At 42.8% G+C, this 21,576-nt stretch overlaps 1 protein-coding gene and 1 pseudogene across 1 annotated transcript; both read right to left on the reverse strand.

The window, feature by feature from the left end:
* Nucleotides 1-429: 429 nt before the first annotated feature.
* Nucleotides 430-3,594, reverse strand: LOC120403592 (cytoplasmic dynein 1 heavy chain 1-like). The gene is made up of 4 exons (XM_039534851.1): nt 3,493-3,594; nt 2,176-2,312; nt 1,097-1,256; nt 430-694 (listed from the first exon to the last, which is right to left on the reverse strand). The coding sequence occupies exons 2-4, from the start codon at nt 2,236-2,238 to the stop codon at nt 450-452; spliced, it is 468 nt and encodes a 155-aa protein (XP_039390785.1). The 5' UTR covers nt 2,239-2,312; nt 3,493-3,594; the 3' UTR covers nt 430-449.
* Nucleotides 3,595-8,841: 5,247 nt separating this feature from the next.
* Nucleotides 8,842-21,576, reverse strand: part of LOC120403250 — a 46,132-nt pseudogene continuing 33,397 nt past the window's right edge.

Raw genomic sequence — 21,576 nt, forward strand, 5'->3', positions numbered from 1 at the left:
ATCTACTGTAATCACCTCTTTGCTGTGAATCAATATAAAAAAATCTGTATATGTTTTACCTCTTGTTCAGGTAGGTTCTCAGCAATTTCCCCTTCATCAACAACTTCACCACGCTCTTCCTTCTCCCGCTTTATCTTCTGAATCCTCTCCTTCTTCACATTTCCTGCACTAACCAGTACACTCTTCAAAGCTCTTAAGCCAAAGTCATAATGACTTTGAGAGGACAGCGGCTCATCACAGAGTCTAAGGATAAAAGATACCAGAGTCAGTTTTAGACATACTAAGATCACAAAACTAATGTTCAACAGTAAAGTGTCAAGCATGCTTACTGTTCTATGTTCCTGCTATGGTAGTTTCAAAACCAGCTTCAGAGCCATTTTAAGTTCCAGATTTCAGTACACAAGTGATCTTTTAACGTTTTGGGCCAGACTTGTTTAAGGGACTATTACTTACTTGAAGAATGGTACAATCTTATTGGCAAGCACTTCAGCAGTACAGAAACCCTGGGAGTACAATATGACCTGGGCAATCAGCTGGCGGTCTGGCTTTGTCATTGCCAAGCTACGGAACAGCTTCAAGTTGTCTGGAAGATTTGATCTACTTACATAACCAGGATTCATGGTGATGAAGATAGCCATGTCTGGGCTCACTTTAACTTGTTTACTCAGCAGCTCACAAGTAATAGGTGCGGAAGCTAAAAGCAGTTCACACACAAAGTATTTTTAGTGACAGTTGATTTTGTCTCAGTCAAATCAGCTATCAACTATAGTAGTTGAAACTTCACTTTTAGTATCCTGTATAGTTTTGTTTATGGTACAACTAGTCAAACATTTTTTTCTACCACAACACTAAAGTTACACAATGTTGACAGTGACTGCATATCAGTTGAAAGCTACTTCCTTTAATTATTTAGTGTTTGTTACATTTGCAAATTTAACAAAAAACAAACAAACAAACAAAAAAAACAACTCTGGCCAGTGTCAGAGTAACTGATCAAGGAGATTTCTCAAAAGGACTTATTTCAGACATGCAAGTAAGGGCATTCTTTTGACAGCACAACTATACAAAACCATTAGCAACGAAAAAAATTGCATACTCTTGTCATAGTTAGGATTGCAATGTTCTCGCAAGGCTTCCTGGATGCACTGAACCAGCTGAGAAACAGCAGAAAGCATACACTCCTCAAGTCTGTTGAACTCATCAAAGCAGCCCCATGTGCCCACTTGACAAAGCCCCACACTGATGCATCCCATTGCCTGTAAGCAGAGAAAAAGAGAAGATCAGCTTTATTTACACACACACTGAAAATTTTTTACCTTGGTTATTCTTCCGTGTACATACTGGAACTAGTATAGACAGGATAGGATTATGATTACATATATTAACCCCCAATTTAATGTGTGTGTATCTTTACGCTGAGAATCTTTCTGCTTTCAACAGAAACAACTACTTCTTTACCCACCACTCCAGTCTTCTCTACCCACTCACACCACTCTTGTAGTACTTGTTGAAGAGATCATCCCAACCATGAATCAAACAACATTTGTTCTGATAGTTAACCAAATCCAGTTCATAAGTATTCCACACTTCTCTTATCTTTAAGAAAAAAAGAAGTCAGGTTATGAACTCATGATAGTAATTTTAAATCTATTACATGTATTTCATTATATAGTGTAGAAGTGTAGTTACATGAGCTTGATTCTTATCTTTTTACAGAGCACATGAACCTGCAGGTCTCGGATTGCTGTGAATCATGTGGTGGAAGATTTCATAATTATGTCTTGTGGGTTGGAGTTAAAGTTATTGGCACTCATAAAATGAAATTACAGAAGGCAGTTTCCAGTCTTCTGCTTAGAAGTTTTATAATAGTAATGTACTAGCTATGTATTTTACTTGATTTATCTTTAAATTTAAGTTACAGTACCTTCAGCAAACTTGCAAAGCTTTTAATAAAACACCTAAACCTATAGGGTTTCATGTTGTGTAAGTTTTGGTGTTAAATTTACTCAGTTATTTAGAACTTAAAATGTATGCTGAAGATCTAAAGCATTTCACTTTCACCATCCTGGGTATCCAAAATCCAACTTGTTACACACAGCTGTCAGAGAAATTAATTTACACCTCTAAAACCTCTCCCGCACACAAGATCTAGTATATGTAATGATAGATACTAGCCTGTTTCAAGAACTTTTCCAAAGCCATCTCTTCCTGAGCTACAAGAAGTACATCTTTGACCATTGCTTCATTCTTCTGCCGCAAACAAGCAGGAAGTTTTTCAACTGGTTCAGTAAGCTGTCCAAATTTTGTCAAAGCTGTCAATAAAATACAGAAGCCATGAAAGAATTCATCTACCAGCAACATTATGAGAAACACAATCACTAGTAAACTGGATACTACAACAGTTATCCATTTTACTTACAGTTTGTCATCTTAACATTTTATTAAACTTCTTTAAGAATGGGAGAATCACCCTTAGATAATATTGATCATGCTTTCCTATACTGCATATACACCTCTACCTCGATATAACACTGTCCTTGGGAGCCAAAAAATCTTACCACGTTATAGGTGAAACCGTGTTATATTGAACTTGCTTTGATCCACCGGAGTGCGCAGCCCAGCCCCCCAGGAGCACTGCTTTACTGCGTTATATCCGAATTTGTGTTATATCGGGTGGCGTTATATCGAGGTAGTAGTGTATTTAATTTTGCTAATAATAAATATAGCTGTATACAAGGCAGGCAAACCAAATCCTAGATGTATGAAAACATTCAATTGCCCCTCAAAACCTCATCAGATTCTCTATGCTTTTCTTGATATAGTCCACCTCAGCAGATTATATGGAATCAACAGTACTGCTTTAAGCTTAATTCATGACTGTTGGTACGATACTAGTTTTCTCCATCCCTTGATCATTGGAGTAGCACAGTATGAAGTAATTTTACACTAGATGACAGTTGTCATGAAATTGTGACATTCTTCCTTACAGATGAGAGGTAGAAGCCTCGTTTCACGTTTATGTATCCAAGAAGCATCAGCTTGGACAATAGCTTTTCATCAGTGAAGCTGGACAAGTGTTTGAGAAAAGTGCTAATTTAGATCAACTTAATTTCTAGAAACAGATATAGCATCAATTCTTGTCCTCTGCAGACGTAGCCTATAATTAAATATATTTAAGATACTGCTGTTTCAGCAAACCTGATAATTTTTCAAGTTTTGTTTTGTAAGCTTTACCCTGTTGAAGCTTCAGTTAAGAGGAAAAGCTATTTCTGCCGCTCAGTGCTGCAAGTTAGATTAAGATAGAGGCTTCATTCTCAGTTATGAATTCTATTTTTCATATGCCAAAAAGACCCAGGTACATAAGCACCATGCCATATATTCTGGCTCATTTTCAAGTTGTTAGAGCATTTAAAATATATTTAAACCTTGAAGGCCAAGAGTCGAATAGTATAGCTGTAGTTATGCTTTCTATATACAGAATAAAAAAGGTACCTTGCGAGGCAGTACTGAAACCCCTGGCTGCTCCTTCATCTGATCAATCTGGTCCCAAAGCTCAGACCAAACTCCTTTGAGGTCTTGTAACTCTTCTAACACTACCTACAGTACAAAGCGATACATCAAACTTTGGTCAGTTATATAGAAAGGACAGATATTTATTATCATTAAGTTAGACAGAACTTCTTAAACAAATCATTGGGATAGGAACTTGGTCAGGGTACAGGTAATTGGACAGGACTTGACCCTAGCTTGCCTAGCACATCTCTGGTGGTCCAAAAGGAGTTACAATATGTTGGCTTTTCAGTAGCCTAAGTTAGGCTTGTCTACATGGCAAGTTACTGCACAGCATGCAAGAGTGAACAGTATATCAAACTTGCCTTGCAGTAACGTCTCATGTGGATGGTGCTACAGTGCAGTGAAAGTCCTAGAGTGTGGCTTAGTATAATATGACTTAAAACAGGTAAAGGTGGGGGAGTAGCATTGTATGTCAATAATGAGGTGAAAAGTAACGAAATAACTAGCAATGCAATGGATAATACGGAGTCTGTTTGGGCAATGGTCACATTGGGGAAGAAAACTACTAGACCGTCCCCTGGGATAGTGATTGGGGTGTGCTATAGACCGCCGGGATCTAGCCTGGATATGGATAGAGAGCTCTTTAATGTTTTTAAGGAGGTAAATACTAATAGGAACTGTATGATCATGGGAGATTTTAACTTCCCGGATATAGATTGGGAAACAAATGCTAGTAATAATAATAGGGCTCAGCTTTTCCTAGACGTGATAGCTGATGAATTCCTTCATCAAGTAGTTGCTGAACCGACGAGGGGGAATGCCATTTTAGATCTGATTTTGGTAAGTAATGAGGACCTTGTTGAGGAAATAGTTGTAGGGGACAACCTTGGCTCGAGTGATCATGAGCTAATTCGTTTCAAAATAAATGGAAGGATAAACAAAATTGCATCTGAGACTAAGGTTTACGATTTCAAAAGGGCTAACTTTACTAAATTGAGGCGACTAGTTAGGGAAGTGGATTGGACTAACATATTTAGGGATCTAAAGGCGGATGATGCCTGGGGTTATTTCAGGTTGAAGTTGCAGGAGCTGTCAGAGGCGTGTATCCCGAGAAAGGGAAAACGGTTCGTAGGTAGCAGTTTTAGACCGAGCTGGATGAGCAAGCGTCTTAGAGGAGTGATTAAGAAAAAACAGAAAGCGTACAAGGAGTGGAAAATGGGAGGGATCAACAAAGAAACCTACCTTATTGAGGTCAGAGGGTGTAGGGAAGCAGTGAGAAAGGCAAAGAGCCGGGTGGAGATGGACCTAGCGAAGGGGATTAAAACCAATAGCAAAAGGTTTTTTAGCCATATAAATAGGAAGAAAACCAAAAAGGAAGAAGTGGGACCGCTTAAAACTTTAAACGGAGTGGAGATTAGGGATAATCTTGGCATGGCACAATATCTGAACGAATATTTTGCCTTGGTCTTTAATGAGGCTAATGAAGGGCTAAGGAATAGTGATAGAGGGACTGATGGGAATGAAGATATGGGGGTAGACATTACGGTATCTGAGGTGGAAGCCAAACTTGAACAGCTTAACGGAAGTAAATCGGGGGGCCCGGATAATCTTCATCCTAGAATATTAAGGGAATTGGCGAGTGAAATTGCAAGCCCGTTAGCAATGATTTTCAATAAATCTCTAAACTCGGGGGTTGTACCGTTTGACTGGAGAGTAGCTAATATAGTTCCTATGTTCAAGAAGGGGAAAAAAAGTGACCCGGGTAACTACAGGCCTGTTAGTTTAACATCTGTAGTATGCAAAGTCATGGAAAAATTTTTAAAGGAGAGAGTGGTTACGGACCTTGAGGCCGATGGCAACTGGGACAAATTACAGCATGGTTTTACGAAAGGTAGATCGTGCCAAACCAACCTGATCTCCTTCTTTGAGAAAGTAACAGATTTTTTAGACAAGGGAAATGCGGTGGATCTAATATATCTTGATTTCAGTAAGGCGTTTGATACGGTACCGCATGAGGAATTACTGGTTAAATTGGAAAAGATGGGGATCGAAATGAAAATCCAGAGGTGGATAAGGAGCTGGTTAAAGGGGAGACTGCAGAGGGTCGTATTGAAGGGTGATCTGTCGGGTTGGAGGGGGGTTACCAGTGGAGTTCCTCAAGGTTCGGTTTTGGGTCCGATTTTATTCAATCTATTTATCGCTGACCTCGGAACCAAAAGTAGGAGTGGGCTGATAAAGTTTGCAGATGACACAAAGTTGGGAGGTATTGCCAATTCGGAAAAGGATCGGGATATCCTCCAGGGAGATTTGGATGACCTTGTAAACTGGAGTATTAGTAACAGGATGAAATACAATAGTGAGAAGTGTAAGGTTATGCATTTAGGGATGACTAACAAGAATTTTAGTTATAAGCTGGGGACGCACCAGTTGGAAGTAACGGAGGAGGAGAAGGACCTAGGAGTCCTGGTTGATTGTAGGATGACTATGAGTAGGCAATGTGATGTGGCCGCTAAAAAAGCTAATGCGGTCTTGGGATGCATTAGGCGAGGTATTTCTAGTAGAGATAAGGAGGTGCTAGTCCCGTTATATAAGGCATTGGTGAGACCTCATTTGGAGTATTGTGTGCAGTTTTGGTCTCCCATGTTTAAGAAGGATGAATTCAAACTGGAACAGGTACAAAGAAGGGCTACTAGAATGATCCGAGGAATGGAAAGCCTGTCGTATGAAAGGAGACTTGAGGAGCTCGGTTTGTTTTCCTTAACCAAAAGAAGGATAAGAGGAGATATTATTGCACTCTTTAAATATATCAGAGGGATAAATACCAGGGAAGGAGAGGAATTATTTCAGCTCAGTGCTAATGTGGACATGAGGACAAATGGATATAAATTGTCAGTCAGGAAATTTAGGCTTGAAATTAGACAAAGGTTTCTAACCATCAGAGGAGTGCAATTCTGGAACAGCCTACCGAGGGAAACAGTGGGGGCGAAGGACCTCCATGGCTTTAAGATTAAGCTAGATAAGTTTATGGAGGGGATGGTATGATGGGATAACGGGTTTGGTCAATAACGTGCCACAATGGTAATTAGTACAAAGGGTCAATGATAGGATATTGTTAGCCTTTTTCCAGAGGGTCTGGCTGGAGAGTCTTGCCCGCATGCTTGGGGTTCAGCTGATCGCCATATTTGGGGTCGGGAAGGAATTTTCCTCCAGGGTAGATTGGCAGTGGCCCTGGAGGTTTTTCGCCTTCCTCCAACGCATGGGGCAGGGGTCGCTTGCTGGTGGATTATCTGCTACTAGAAGTCTTTAAATCATGATTTGGAGCATTCAACAGCAGAGTCAAGGGAGAGAATTATTTCAGGAGTGGGTGGATCGGCTTATGTGGCCTGCATCTTGGAGGAGGTCAGACTAGATGATCATAATGGTCCCTTCTGATCTTGAATTCTATGATTCTATGATTCTATGATTTCTCAAAATGAGGCCCATGGACCCCTGGGGGTCCCCGAGGGTACTCCAGAGGGTCCACGGGCCCTGCTGATCAACTCAACTTCTCCCCATTCCTCCCAGGGCCTGCATGCTGGGGAACAGTGCTATCTTCTGGAGGCTACTGAAGCCAAAGGGGGAGATTTTAGGCACTAAAAGTCTGGCGGCACAGCGGAGCTAAGGCAGACTCCCTGCCTGCCCTGGCTCTGTGCCGCTCCCTGCGGCCCCGGGAGTGGGGGTGAGGAATAGAAGAGGAGCAGGGGTCTCCGCGAGTTGCCCTGGCCCTGAGTACCAACTCTGCAACTCCCATTGGCCCTCCTGCCTAGGATCCGCTGCCAGAGAGATTTGCTGGTCACTTTCAGGAGCTGCCCAAATTTAAGCACTATCCGGATGAAACCTGCACCCCTCAACCACTCCTGCACCCCAACCTCCTGCCCCAGCCCAGAACCTGCACCCACAGCCCCTCCCAGAGCCTGCATCCCATATCCCCTCCAGCACCCAAACTCCCTCCCAGAGCCCTCACGCCCTCCTTCGCCCCAACCCTCTGCCCCAGACTGATGAAAGTGAGTAAGGGTGGGGGAGAGCAAGTGGGGGAGGGAAGGGGGAATGGAGGGGCAGGGGTAGGGACCGGGGGGAAGGGGTGGAGTGGGGGCAGAGCCTGGGGTTGAGCACGGGGGGAGGGTTGGTTCCATGAATTTTTTTCATCAAAATGGGGGTCCTTGGGTCGCTGAAGTTTGAGAACCACTGACTTGGAAGCTACTTGTCACATAGACAAGCCCTTAGTCTCATCTCTAGTTAGTTTAATGGCCAGATTTCTACATCTTGTAAAGCTGCCCTCAAGTGTCTGTAGTTGCAGTCCCAGTGGAAAAGCCAGGGGCTGAATGGGTACTGAGACTGAATTACTCACCCCTAAAACTGGACCATCCCAGTTAAGGTTAGGGCACAGCGATAGGGCAGTCTGAAGGGAGAACCATTGACTGCTATGCCTTCTCTATGAATGAATTGAAGGTCTTCTGCCTACAGGAAGTCATCTGTCCAGAACCATTTACAAGCACCAAATTCATGGATTTTTAAAAAAAAGTTTGTACCTGCACACGTTCTTCACTGCCACTGAGTAGTCCTGTATCTGTTAGCTCAAGAGCTTCTTTGGCCGTTGTACATGTCTCACGATCATCTTTCAACCTACCAAATTTCCCTTTGTAAATGGTAAGTGTTTGAAGAGCCTCCTCTGGACGCAAGTTTCCCTAGAAAGAACCAAATGAAGGACAACATGGCACAGATGTTAAGAGTTAGGGTTTAGCACTTAAAATCTGTGCAGAAATTACTTCTGATTAGCATCAGACACCATGCCATCTCTTTTGCTTTAAGGAATTTTCTGTTCCCCTGGCAGACCTTTAACTCTGGGTATGAGAGTTACTGATCCCTTGCCTGGGTAAGCGTCTAAAGAATCTTCTTGGCAGAAGAGATTTTTTAGCAGACGCTAGCTAAACGTTTACTTTAGGACACAGGCTCAACAAGATTCTTCCTCTCACCAAAAGCTCTGTAAAGTGCACACTCCTTATTGCTAGTTAAATTTGTAAAAATCAAATTACAATAGAGGTGTTTCCGTTTAAAAATGCAAGTTATGTCAGGGAAAGTGTTTTAAACCAAGAGCAAAGGACAAGCTACACTTTCCGCCAAATCACTAGGAAATCCCCTGTAAAGGTCTGTAAGGGTAACAACTATACCCACCCCCTCAGTCTATTTCAGGGTTTACTGAACAACCTGTTTGTTACAGAATGCAAATTTTCTATAGTGAATTCAGCAAAGAGACCTGAAAAAAATCACCGTCACAGACTTTGTTTTCTCCTAGTCAGTAAGCAGGTCAGTTGTACGGCTCTCCACTGCTCGATTCTCTTGAACTATCTTCATCTGCAAGTTTGTGACTTGTTGCTGAATGGCAGAATCCTTGCAATGCATTATGTCATTGAAAGCACCCCACTCTCCTTCAGTGTTGTCAATGTATAACCAGGAGGAAGGGAACTGGAACCTCTGTTTCTCTAGCAAGTGCTGACCATTGCGGTAAAGCTACAGTCCGCACAAACTTTGTTAGAAGATAACCTACTTTAATTTCTGTGTTAGCTAGAAGTTCAATTAGAAATTCAGATAGCCATAAGTCTAAAGAGAAATCAGCAATAGATCAGCACAAAGAACCCTCAGAAGTATAAAGTAACTCAGTAAGGCTCACAATAGAATCTTGGTTTGAAAGTGTTTATCTAGAAGAGTTACTAGGGCCTGGTCTACACTATGCGTTTAAACCGATTTTAGGAGCGTTAAACCGATTTAACGCCACACCCATCCACACTAAGAGGCCCTTTATATCGATATAAAGGGCTCTTTAAACCGGTTTCTGTACTCCTCCCCAACGAGAGGAGTAGCACGAATATCGGTATTGCCATATCGGATTAGGGTTAGTGTGGCCGCAAATCGACGGTATTGGCCTCCGGGCGGTATCCCACAGTGCACCACTGACCGCTCTGGACAGCAATCAGATCAGAACTCGGATGCAGTGGCCAGGTAGACAGGAAAAGCCCTGTGAACTTTTGAATATCATTTCCTGTTTGCCCAGCGTGGAGCTACGATCAGCATGGGTGGTGATGCAGTCCGAAATCAAAATCCAAAAAGAGCTCCAGCGTGGACTGTATGGATCTGATTGCTGTATGGGCAGGCAAATCTGTTCTATCAGAGCTCCGTTACAGAAGACGAAATTCCAAAGCATTTTTAAAAAATCTCCAGACAGAGGCCACAGCAGGGACTCAGTAGGCTGCTGCGTGACAAACGTAACGGAAAGCCAAAGAATCAAATGGACACTCATGGAGGAAGGGAGTGGGGACTGAGGACTCAAGCTATCCCACAGTTCCTGCAGTCTCCAAAGAGCATTTGCATTCTTGGCTGAGCTCCCAATGGCAGTAGTGTCAAACACATTGTCCGCGGTGGTTCAGGGCATAGCTCGTCAATTTACCCCCCTCACCCACCCGCAGAAGTAAAAGGGAAAAAAATCCTCTCTTGACTCTTTTAAATGTCACCCTATGTTTACTGAATGCTGCTGATAGACGCGATGCTGCAGCAGTCAACGGCAGCATCCTCCCCCCACCCCCCATGGATGGCTGATGGTACAATATGGCTGATATCCATCGTCATCATCAGCCTTGTGGCAGATGGTGCAGTACAAAAGGACTAGTATCTGTCCTCATCATCAGCCCGTGAGTGCTCCTGGCTGGCCTCTGGTGAGGTCAGCTGGGGGCGCCTGGGTAAAAAACTCCTGATCATTCCCGGTAGATGGTGCAGTACGGCTGGTAACCATCTTCATCATAGCAACAGGGGGCTGAGCTCCATCAGCCCCTGCCCTTCATGTGTAAATAAAAGATTCTGTTCTGCCTGGACTATCATAGCAGCGGGATGCTGGGCTCCTCTCCCCCACACTGCTTAATGTCCTGTCTGGACTATCATAGCAGCTGGAGGCTGCCTTCCCCTCATATCTCACTAACAAGTCACTGTTTCTTATTCCTGCAGTCTTTATTACTTCATCACAAAAATGGGGGGACACTGCAACGGTAGCCCAGGAAGGCTGGGGGAGGAGGGAATCAACAGGTGGGGTTGTTGCAGGGGCACCCCCTGTGAATGGCATACAGCTCATCATTTCTGCGGGATCTGACATGGAGTGGTTGTGCTCTCTGGTTCTCTAGTACACTTGCCCCATATTCTAGGCAGGACTGGTTCTATTTTTAGATACCGTAAAAGAGGGATTGACTCGGGGAGTCATTCCCATTTTTGTCTTTTGCGCCCCCGGCCGATCTCAGCCAGGGGCACCTATGACAGCAGCAGATAGTGCAGCACAAAAGGACTGGTAACCGTCATCTCATTGCCAATTTACAATAACATGGTAAATGGTACAGTATGGCTGATAACCATCTCTGCTATCATGCAAAAGCAAATGAATGCTGCTGTGTAGCGCTGCTGAATCGCCTCTGTCAGCGGCATCTAGTACACATACGGTGACAGTGACAAGAGGGAAAACAGGCTCCATGGTTGCCATGATATGGCGTCTGCCAGGGCAATCCAGGGAAAAAGGGTGCGAAATGATTGTCTGCCATTGTTTCCCCGGAGGAAGAAATGAGTGACGACATTTACCCAGAACCACCGTGACAATGATTTTTGCCCCATCAGGCACTGGGATCTCAACCCAGAATTCCAAGGGGTGGGGGAGACTGCGGGAACTATGGGATAGCTACGGAATAGCTACCCACAGTGCAATGCTCCAGAAATCGATGCTAGCCTTGGACCGTGGACGCACACCACCGATTTAATGTGCTTAGTGTGGCCGCGTGCACTCGATTTTATACAATCTGTTTTACTAAACCAGTTTATGTAAATTCAGAATAATCCCGTAGTGTAGACGTACCCTAGGACAGGAAATTAGAGGCAGGGTTTCTCTTAGCAGGCTTAGACTGGTTACGATCAATTGTCCCCTCGCTGTAAAAAGGCTTTTAAAGATTTCCAGAAACAAGATGTTAGTAAGAAAGTGACAACTTACCTCAACTTGTTTCTCAAACTGTTTGATTTTACGTTTCAGGGACTGTACATATGTGATGAATGTCACTGCATCTGATGTGCTAGCAGTGTCCACTGAATGCTCCTCCAACTCTTGACGGGACTGTTAGAGAGAAAAAAACCCAGTATTTTAAAGGTGGATGTAGTAAGTTGATCCTGTAATAAGGAATCATTGTTTGGACTATTCTTACCTTAGAAATCTGAAAGTGGAATTCTGTCATGTTCTGACCTAGCATTTGGCCAAATTTACTGAGTACTTCCTTATGCCAAGAGTCATATTTCAAGTTCACCTTAGACTGTACCTAAAATCAAGAAAGTTTATTGAGTATTACTATTAGTTATGAAGTCTCATTTTATCTTCTATAAGCCCATTCTGACGTTTAGTTCCACAAGTTACTTTTACAAGATGCATGAAAGTTTCAGGTTCTTATCTTCCCATAGTCTATGATAACAGGTCCAAATTCCTTCCTAGTTTCTGCATTGTCAAAGGTACCTCTAGCCTTCCTTATCTGGACTAAGAGGGCTTGCCACTTGTTTAAATCTTCTCCAAGACGGTTGTATATGTTTTCAGCTTGCATATCCCATAAGCACTGGTACTGCAGCCATACCTATTAATAAGTACATCAAAAAAACCTCCATGTAACAGTGAATTTTCAGAATGTAGATACTTTCCTTATTTACATAACTGAATTAATGGGGATTATAGTAAACAGGTAACATTGTTGGATTTAGAAGAGCTCTTCTATATATTTAATCAAAGGTAACTACCATCAAATGAGTTATTCTACAATTTCAAACTGAAAATCAGAATTCATATCCTACCTTAACATACTGTTCAACCTCTGTCACAATGCCCATAACAGACAAAAAAGACTTCTCCAGTGCTGCAGGATCATCAGGCATCCGCGTTAAGGCATTCCGATAGAACTTCTCTTCCTCAGACAACTCATAGTATACACCCACCTGACAAGAGACAGAATTAAATATAAGTTGCATATACCGAGTTCAGAATACATGGAGCAATTTTTGAAAATGAAAACTGGCATTCATAACCATTAAAGATTACATTATTTGTATACAACTGTAATGCAACAGTTCTAGTTAGAGCCATCTTATTAGATTTATAAATAAATTTATTATGCTTACCCAGTATCTTTGACTTTGAATTCTGGGTAGTGATAGTATTACCATTTTCCAGGAAAACATTTCTTAATGAAGCTTATATCTGCATTCTTCAATTGGTGGATTCAAAAAGCTGACCTGTTTGGGTTGGTTGAGATGAAAATGGGAAAACGGGATATAACTTTTGGCAGAAACTTGGGGTGCAAGTACAGGGACTAGGACATCATCCCTTGTCAGAATTCCACAGTGGTTAAAAATGTTGGTGACCACAGTGTTGTGGAGCTCCCATTCATGATCGGTCATGAATTTCCTGCTGAAAGAGTTTGCAATTATGTTGTGAGATCCAAGAAGGTATGCTGCTGACAATGGGTTCCTGTAAGCAATGCACCAATCCCAAAGATGAACTGCCTCCATACAAAGCATGGTGACCTCATGCCCCCTTGTTTGTTGATTTAGTAAACAGTGATAGTGTTGTCTGACATGATGAGAACATGACGGGAATGAATTCATGTGAGAAATGCATGACATGCTCTTCACATTGCCCAAAGTTCTAGGATGTTGATGGGCATCGAGGATTCCTGAGCAGTCCAAGACTCCTAAGTCATGTGCTCACCCATGTGGGCACCCCATCTGACAAGTAACACATCTGCAATGATAGTCATGCTTGGAGGACGGAAGGAATGGTATTCCGGTTCTGACCTGACCTGGATCCGTCACCACAAGAGGGAGGAGAGGAGCTCTTGGGGAACTGTCAGTAGAAAGTCCATGATGTAGTTCATGAGAGAATAGGTCCTCTGGAGCCACAGCTGTAGGCAACAAAAGTGGAGACAAGCTAAAGCAGTAATGTATATACAAGTCACCCTGTGGCCAAGAAGAGAGGCAAGTCCTGGCCATAACAAGTTGACTGGAAATTGCAGTGGAAATCAGTTCTTGTATGGCCTGGAACCTGTCATCCGGGAGCTGGGCACATGCTGATATTGCATTGATACAGGCCCCAATGAATTCTAGGGACTGTGTGGGATCCAACTGATTTTCTGATGTTTATACTCACTTCCAGGGAGAAGTGGAGTATAAGCAGCATGGTTGTCAAGGAACGACCCTCCCCTTTGGCTGTTAGCAGCACAATCAAATCATCAAGGGACTATAAACACCCCTTGGTGGTGGAGGTGGTCCACCGCTTCTGAGAAAACTTTGGTGAAGACTTGTGAAGCAGTGGTGAGTCCAAAAGGTAGAACCTTGAATCTCAGGAAATGTCTGTGGGTAGGATGGATATCCATGTGGAAGTAAGCATACTTCATATCAAGAACCGTAAACCACATGCCTCTTTCGAACAAAGGAACGATGGCTGCTAGGGTGACCATATAAAAATTTGGCTTGTGTATGAAGCGGTTGAGATAATGGAGGTCCACATGCCCCTCTTGGGGACTAGAAAATAGGTGGAATAGAACTCTGCACCCTGATAGGTCATTGGAACAGGTTCTATCCTTCCCCTTTGCAGGAGAGAGTCCACTTCTAGGACGAGTAAGACTTGCACTTGGTTGCTGGTGCGTAGATACCCAGTGATCACAGAGCGGCTCTGGAGTCTTAGATGATTCCCTTAACTCCCTCTGTCTTCTGACTGAAGAGATAAGACCCATTGAAAGGGAGGTCCTCTATGGTGTTCTTGACTTCCCTTGGGAAACCTGATGAATGCAGCCATGACTCCCTCCACATAATGATCCGTGAAGCCATAGTGAGCAAAGTAGTCTCGGCCACATCCACCGTAGCCTGGAGTATTGTCCTTCAACTAGTTTCCCCTCCTGTAGGATAGCCTGGAAGCAGGCTTGATCCTGCTGGGGAAGTTTGTCTGCAAAGTCCCACCAACTTGCCATAGGTAAGGAAGTCGTATTTAGCGAACAGAGCCAAGTAATTGGAGATGGGAAATTGGACGATGGCAGAAAAGAATACCATTGACGCAAAATGTCCAATCGCTCGCCCTCATTATCTACTGAGGTAGAGTGTCACCATTGTTGCCGGGTCTTCTCTGTCACTGCCTGTATGATGAGGAAATTAGATGGGAGGATGAGAGAACAGAAAAATCAGACCCCTTTGCAGGAACACAGTACCTCTTCTCCGCCCCATCTTGAGGGTAGGTGTGCAAGTGGCTGGAGTGTGCCAGACAGTCCAGGCCAGTTGAAGAACAGTATCATTGATTGGTAGAGCCATCCTGGCATGTACCAAGGCGTGTAAGATATCAGACTGCTAGTGCTGTTTGTTCTGTACAGTGGTATGTGGAGGGTATTAGTCACCCTATGTAACAGTTCTTGGAACTGATGGTAGTCATCTGGGCATCAGAAGGGAGATGAAGACACTACAGCATCTGGAGATGATGAAGGGAACCGCGCTGATTCCAGCGGTACTATCAGAGTTGGACTAAGATGCTCATCTTCCAACATTGGTTCAGAATGCCTACTTGATGACAGTGAAAGAGGTGAGGTGGGGAACTCCTCTCAAGTGGAGTGTGAAGGTTCCAAAGGCAGATACTGAGGTCACAATGCCCAGTACGGCCAACCAGGCAGATCCGTTGTTGTGGAGGGCCCCAAAGAGCAGGGTACCAATGGTTCCGTTGCTGGGGAAAGGGAGGGTACTGCCATTGAGTCTGTGGAATCTTAGGGTAGTCATGTTGGTTATGGGAATGGAAGATCCTACACTCCATCCAATGCCAAAAAATCAAAGCCCAGTTTGAATGGCGGTTCTCTCAGAACTGGTGAATCTGCAGGAGCCATAGGGGAATAGGTGGGAACATGACCTGAAGGAGGAAAGTCTAATGTAGAAAGGGGGACTGCCTCGGTACTAAAGGTTCCCTTGACTTCGGGGAAGCAAGGGTATATGTGTGGACCAACACACACTATTATATTCAAAATCTCCAGCTCCTCATGCATGGCACATGCATATAACCCCAGGGGAATACAAATCAGGACCATAACTCGAAGAACTTGCATTATATAGCAATATATATCACCAGAGCATTTTTATTTCTTGTCAAGGTTCTGTATTCTCATTTTAAGAAAAAACATAATGAGTAACAGTCAAATATAACTTACTTTGATGTTTGGCTCCCCACCGGGCTTGTGACTGACTTGAGGCACATCTGTATTCATGTCAACTTCTGCTTTATCATAAGCTTGTCCAAGAAGAACTTGGGTCCAAGCTTTCAGCTCAGTCTGTAGACAAACTCCTAATATTCATTCAATCTAAGGGAGGAAGAAGCCATATTGAAAACAAATACAAAGAAATCTGGCAGAAAGACACTTATATCATGTGAGCGTTCACTCCATAAGATTCTCCCATTGTCAAGAAATCCCTGAAACTTTCCGATACAGCAGGACTCTTAAAGGATGGAAATTCAGCCTTAAACCTTAGAACAGGAGTGGGTTTTTTTTGTCTTTTTGTTTTAAACACTTTTAAAGCAAAGGAAGTTTATGTCAACATGCTAGACTACTGTTTAGAGTATTTAAAATCTATGTTTTAGGAGGGGACCTAAATGTCAGATTTACGCCATGTTGTCCTAAGTAAGAGCCTTCACCATAGCATTATGATTAGTACTGTCCGTATTAAGGTGCTGATGTTCACCCACATTGGAGAACCTGTTCCCTACCCTGCCATATTCAACCATCCATTCAGCCTTTAGCTATAATCCTGTCAGCTGAAGAGTTAGCAAGTCTCCCCTGGAATCCATTAATTCCAATCATCGGTAGCTAAGCACTTTTATCTGTCTGCCTAAGAGCCTGCCAGATGTCCTAAAGGGCATTTGGAAGAGATATTCAAGGAACTGGCAAATAGATTGGAAATTCTTATTCTAGGTCACTTGAGAGTGGAAGACCACATTGTTAGTGACAAATTACTTTGCCACTTAACACTTTGTAGGCTATATTCACTTTTAGTGAAGGACCTACCTCCATATCCAATTTATTGACCCAGATGGGCAAATTGGAATAGGAATGAAGATTCAAGTCATCCACAGCTTTTTGAACTCTGTTCAAGATTTCTGAAAATCTTCTGAAAGTCTTATGATCATACATGCAGTTTTCCAAGGATCAAACTTCCAAGTCTATTTTTTCTTCAATAATGAGCAGATCATACACCTAAGGGAAAATTTAATTTTAGTACTTTGCTGATACCAGTCTGCCATGTTGATGGAAGTGATCCCTCTCTCACAAACAGAGCTACATCCATTCTTGTAAGGGGGCGAGTCATTACTCTATGTTCATTCAACTTACTGAAGTCTCTGGGAAATTGCCTGATAATGGAGATGTTAGAATTGGGCTAATTTCCTTAATCTAAAAGGGAGATACTGAGAAACATGCACACAGGTTTTTAAAAGGTAACCGATGCTATACTAGAATATAAAGCATTAATACAAAGTGTATTCATGTTATAATCACTAACTAAAAAGTTTCAGTAGCTACTTTACTAAATTAGCATTTTTGATAAGATATGGTTTCTCTACCACCCCCCAAGAGAACATTTGTCACATTATCAGGTAATAATCTGAGAGCATACATCTTGTCAATCACTTCTCTGTTCAGTGACTTCTTCAATACTATAAGACATTATGCAACTATTGCTTAGATTCCACACAGTTAGATTATTTTCCAAGAAGAAGACAGCTGTTGTCCTGAATAATATACAATGGAAAACTAAACTATTTTGTTGCTGATAAACTCAACTGCCACCGATATGTGCAGAGTATCACTTGGAAAAAAGAACATAATCAGTAGAACAAACCTTTTCTTGGAAGCTGAAGACAGTATCTGCTAGGCGTTGTACATAGGGATCAAGTTTGTTTGACTCCCACACCAGGGCAATACCTTCTCCAATCAAAGCCTGCACTTCCTTCTTTAGACCGGCTACCAGCAGAGAAAGTGTTATGCTCTTCCACCTTCTCACAGGTCCGTTCATACGTACGGACACTTTCAATCAGAGAGATAGCAAAAGGATAGAGTTGGTTTGCTTGGTGAGCTTTGTTGACAATTGCAAGTGGAACACGAAATCCAAACCACTTAAGGTTGTGTACTTCTTTGGAGAGTGTTAATTATTTCTGGGAGAAAGTTGACTTTTAGTTTGAGGACATTTCCAGTTCGGTCTCTAACACGAGTGCTTTCAATAGTGAAGATACGGCCACACACACACCAAGGTTGCGCTGCTGAACCTTCCTTGCCCAGTCATCAAATATTTCTTGAGTGTTGAGCTTCATATGGAAGCTGTCTCCATCTTGCTTCAGTTTCTGACCTTCAACATGGTTCTCCTAACCTTTGCCAAGCACATCTTCAACATGCTTCATGTAGGCTGTGAGCTGTTGATCAATCTGTTTGGCCCAGATTATAGACCAGGGGTTGGCAACCTTTCAGAAGTGGTGTGCTGAGTCTTCATTTATTCACTCTAATTTAAGGTTTCGCGTGCCAGTAGTACATGTTAATGTTTTTAGAAGGTCTCTTTCTATAACTCTATAATATATCTATTGTTATATGTAAAGTAAACAAGGTTTTTTAAAATATTTAAGAAGCTTCATTTAAAATTAAATTAAAATGTAGGGCTCCCCAGAGCGGTGGCCAGGACCCGGGCAGTGTGAATGCCACTGAAAATCAGCTCACGTGCCACGTTTGGCACGAGTGCCATAGGTTGCCTACCCCTGTCATAGACCACTGCAGTGCAGCACAAAGCTATCTCCATCTGAGGAAGACACATCCAAGTGAGAAAAAGAACAGGAGCATTACTCTCCTGTTCTCCCAATGCCTGCAAAAGAAACTACCCAAGTTTTATTTTGTTTTACTGTAGCACATAAAGCCCGTGGACTAGTAGTGGCCCATTGTGGTAGGTGCCCTTGATGTCCAGATGAAACCAACCACCTAACAGCGTACAATTTATGTTTGAGAAGCTTAACTGGTGAATTTTCCTGATCTGAAATCTGGCTCTTGTTCTAAGAGTTGATAGTAGTCAGCACCTGGTGCTTTATAAGTCACGATAGAAAAGTGAACGCTAAACATTTTAACTTTGTAACAAAGCATGAGTGTTAGAACTCTACCCATTGCACTGAAAGGTATTTAACGTCCTTCTTACTGTATTAGATGTGTAAAAGCACTAATAATCCAGCAGCATATTTCCAGAAGTAAGTGCTATTACACCGGGTGATGCTGACAGGAAGCACAGCTCTAGTGAGCTCATCAGTACTATATTTCCAGCACACTTTTTAAGAATGTTGTTAATCATCTTTTAGAAATTCAGTAGATGAGTGGTCAGATTAATAATTTTTAGTGGCTGAAGCTGACCAAGAGTGTCCATAAAAGTCACGTGGGTTAGTTTTTAAAGTATTAACAAAACCTTTTCTAGAATGTGGTATTTTAAAAGTTGCTGTTTAGGCTATTAGTGTAGAATAGATTCCTTTTTGATTAAGTATTTAAAACAAGATTTAGAATTTTAGCAGAACTGCTCTCCCCATATAGAGGTGCACCTTTGTCTAGTTCCTCTATACAGGGGTGGCCAACCTGTGGCTCCGGAGCCACATGCAGCTCTTCAGAAGTTAATATGTGGCTCCTTATATAGGCATCGACTCTGGGGCTGGAGCTACAGGCGCCAACTTTCCAGTGTGCCTGGGAGTGCTCACTGTTCAACCCCTGGCTCTGCCACAGTCCTTGACCCCACTCCACTGCTTCCCGCCTCCTCACCTGAGCCTGGAGTGCCCTTGTTCCTCACCTTTCCCCTCCGAGCCTCCTGCATGCCACGAAACAGATGACCGGAGGTGCAGGGAGGGAGGGTGAGGTGCTGATCAGTGGGGCTGCCAGTGGGTGGGAGGTCCTGGGAGCAGGGAGCTCATGGGGGGCTGCTGACATATTACTGTGGCTCTTTGGCAATGTATGTTGATAAATTCTGGCTCCTTCTCAGGCTCAGGTTGGCCACCCCTGCTCTAGAAAAAAACACATCTGAGGGTATGTCTACACTACAATTAAAAATGACCCTAGCCCCCTGTGCCTGAGTGAAGGGGCTGTTTAATTGCAGTACAGACAGACTTGGGCACACTGAGCTCAGGGACCTCCCACCTTGCAGGCTGGAGCCTGAATGTTTAAGTAGCCCTTTAGCCACAGTCAGCTGGCACAGGCCAGGAGCAGGTGTCTAATTACAGTATAGACATACACTGAGGGATCAACAGTCCTTTGCAGACCCCAAAAGAATAAACCTATTCCTGATCCAGACACTCCATATATTTCAGAGACGTGCTATCCCAACTAAAAACATATTTCACTTTTGGTGTTTACAATTTGGAGGTCTTCACTATGGTGCTTAAAAAGGTCTGGCCAGTTGATCCTGTCTACACTTAGCATGAAGTAGAACTTCTAGTATTGCTTCAGCTGAACATTAGGAACAGTAGGAAATGGAGAGAGAGTTTCCCTAGTGCAGGCAAGGCTGGGGTCCAATAATTACATACAGCAAGAACGTCATAAGCACTCTTTTGGAACAGTTTACAGTTACACAACTGCTGGAATCATTTGCTGTTTTTACCTTGTTAAATAAAACCCAGGAAGTTAAAGTGAGCTATTTTGCCCATTCAAGATTTTGTGGTACTGAATTTAACATCCAATTAACTTACTACTGCTAGAAGTATCATGAAATGGCAATTTGTTTTACCAGGGTTTGCAGAATCAGCCTCTTGGCCTTTGGCCCAAGGCACATTTGTTGGGTGAAGTTTAGGTAGAGCAATGTCTTGTCAGGAGTGAGGAAGTGTATCCATCACAGAAAGGAATGACTAATACCAAAATGTTCACAGGCTGCTCTCAGAGCACTTTCTCTTAGATGTAACATGATGTGTACAGAAAACATAGTCTGTGCCTGCAATATTTGAACATGCTGGGATAGACTGGGGACCAAGTGCACTGGGGTACATCTACAGTGCAATAAAATAACTCACGAAACAGCTGTGGCTGGTGCCCATCAGCTGATTCAGACTTGTGGGGCTTGGGCTGAGGGGGCTAAAAATTGCAGTGTAGACAAAAAGTGCAGTGCGGGCCTTGTGAGGGGCGTGGGTCCCAGAGTCCAATATCCTGCCTGAGATGAACATTTACACTGCTATTTTTAGTCCAGCAGCACGAGCCAAATGACTTGGGCTCTGAGACTGTGTCGCAGATTGTATTGCAGTGTAGACATACTCTGTGTGTTTCATAAATGAGGCAACAAGAGTTAAATACAAAGAACACAATTGGCTTATTTTTTTAAGGACTTTGACTTCCCACTCTCACCCCACTTCTCCACGCAAACTATAGCAAAAAAGCTTTGTCAGGGGCTAGACATACCAGATCACCTAATTAACTGTCAAGGATTTGATATCTGTTATCACATCCCCATATCTGAAACTAATGTAGTTTATATTCCTCCCTACGAGCAATTCACCCATAAAAAAGTGACTAGATACTATACAAGGGGGGGTGGAGGAGACAGACAATGTAAATATCTAACATAGAAAAGTACACAAGCCAGGTTTTGAAACATTTATTCCATTTTAAGTGAATATCACTGGTGTTAATATAGCTCAATTGCTAAGCATTCTTGCCTCTAGGCCATAACATCACACTTCCAAGTCCTTCAACAGCACTGGCTTATACCCACAGTTTAAACTGCACTGCAGTACTTTGCAATACTGTGGCATGTGCAGTCCTTCAGATGAAATTATAGGGAGATTCCTTCTGCCTGCATCTGTGAGCTAGCCACATAGAAACTAATGATTCTTTGATACTTCTCAGATTGACCAAGGAAAAATCCTAACATCATGCCCTTATCTTTTCAAGTCAAGTACCATCAGGGAAGTCTATGTGAAGGCACAATGGCTGTTGTATTTACCTA

Source organism: Mauremys reevesii, linkage group 4 (assembly GCF_016161935.1).
Source record: "Mauremys reevesii isolate NIE-2019 linkage group 4, ASM1616193v1, whole genome shotgun sequence".
NCBI classification, from domain to species: domain Eukaryota; kingdom Metazoa; phylum Chordata; order Testudines; family Geoemydidae; genus Mauremys; species Mauremys reevesii.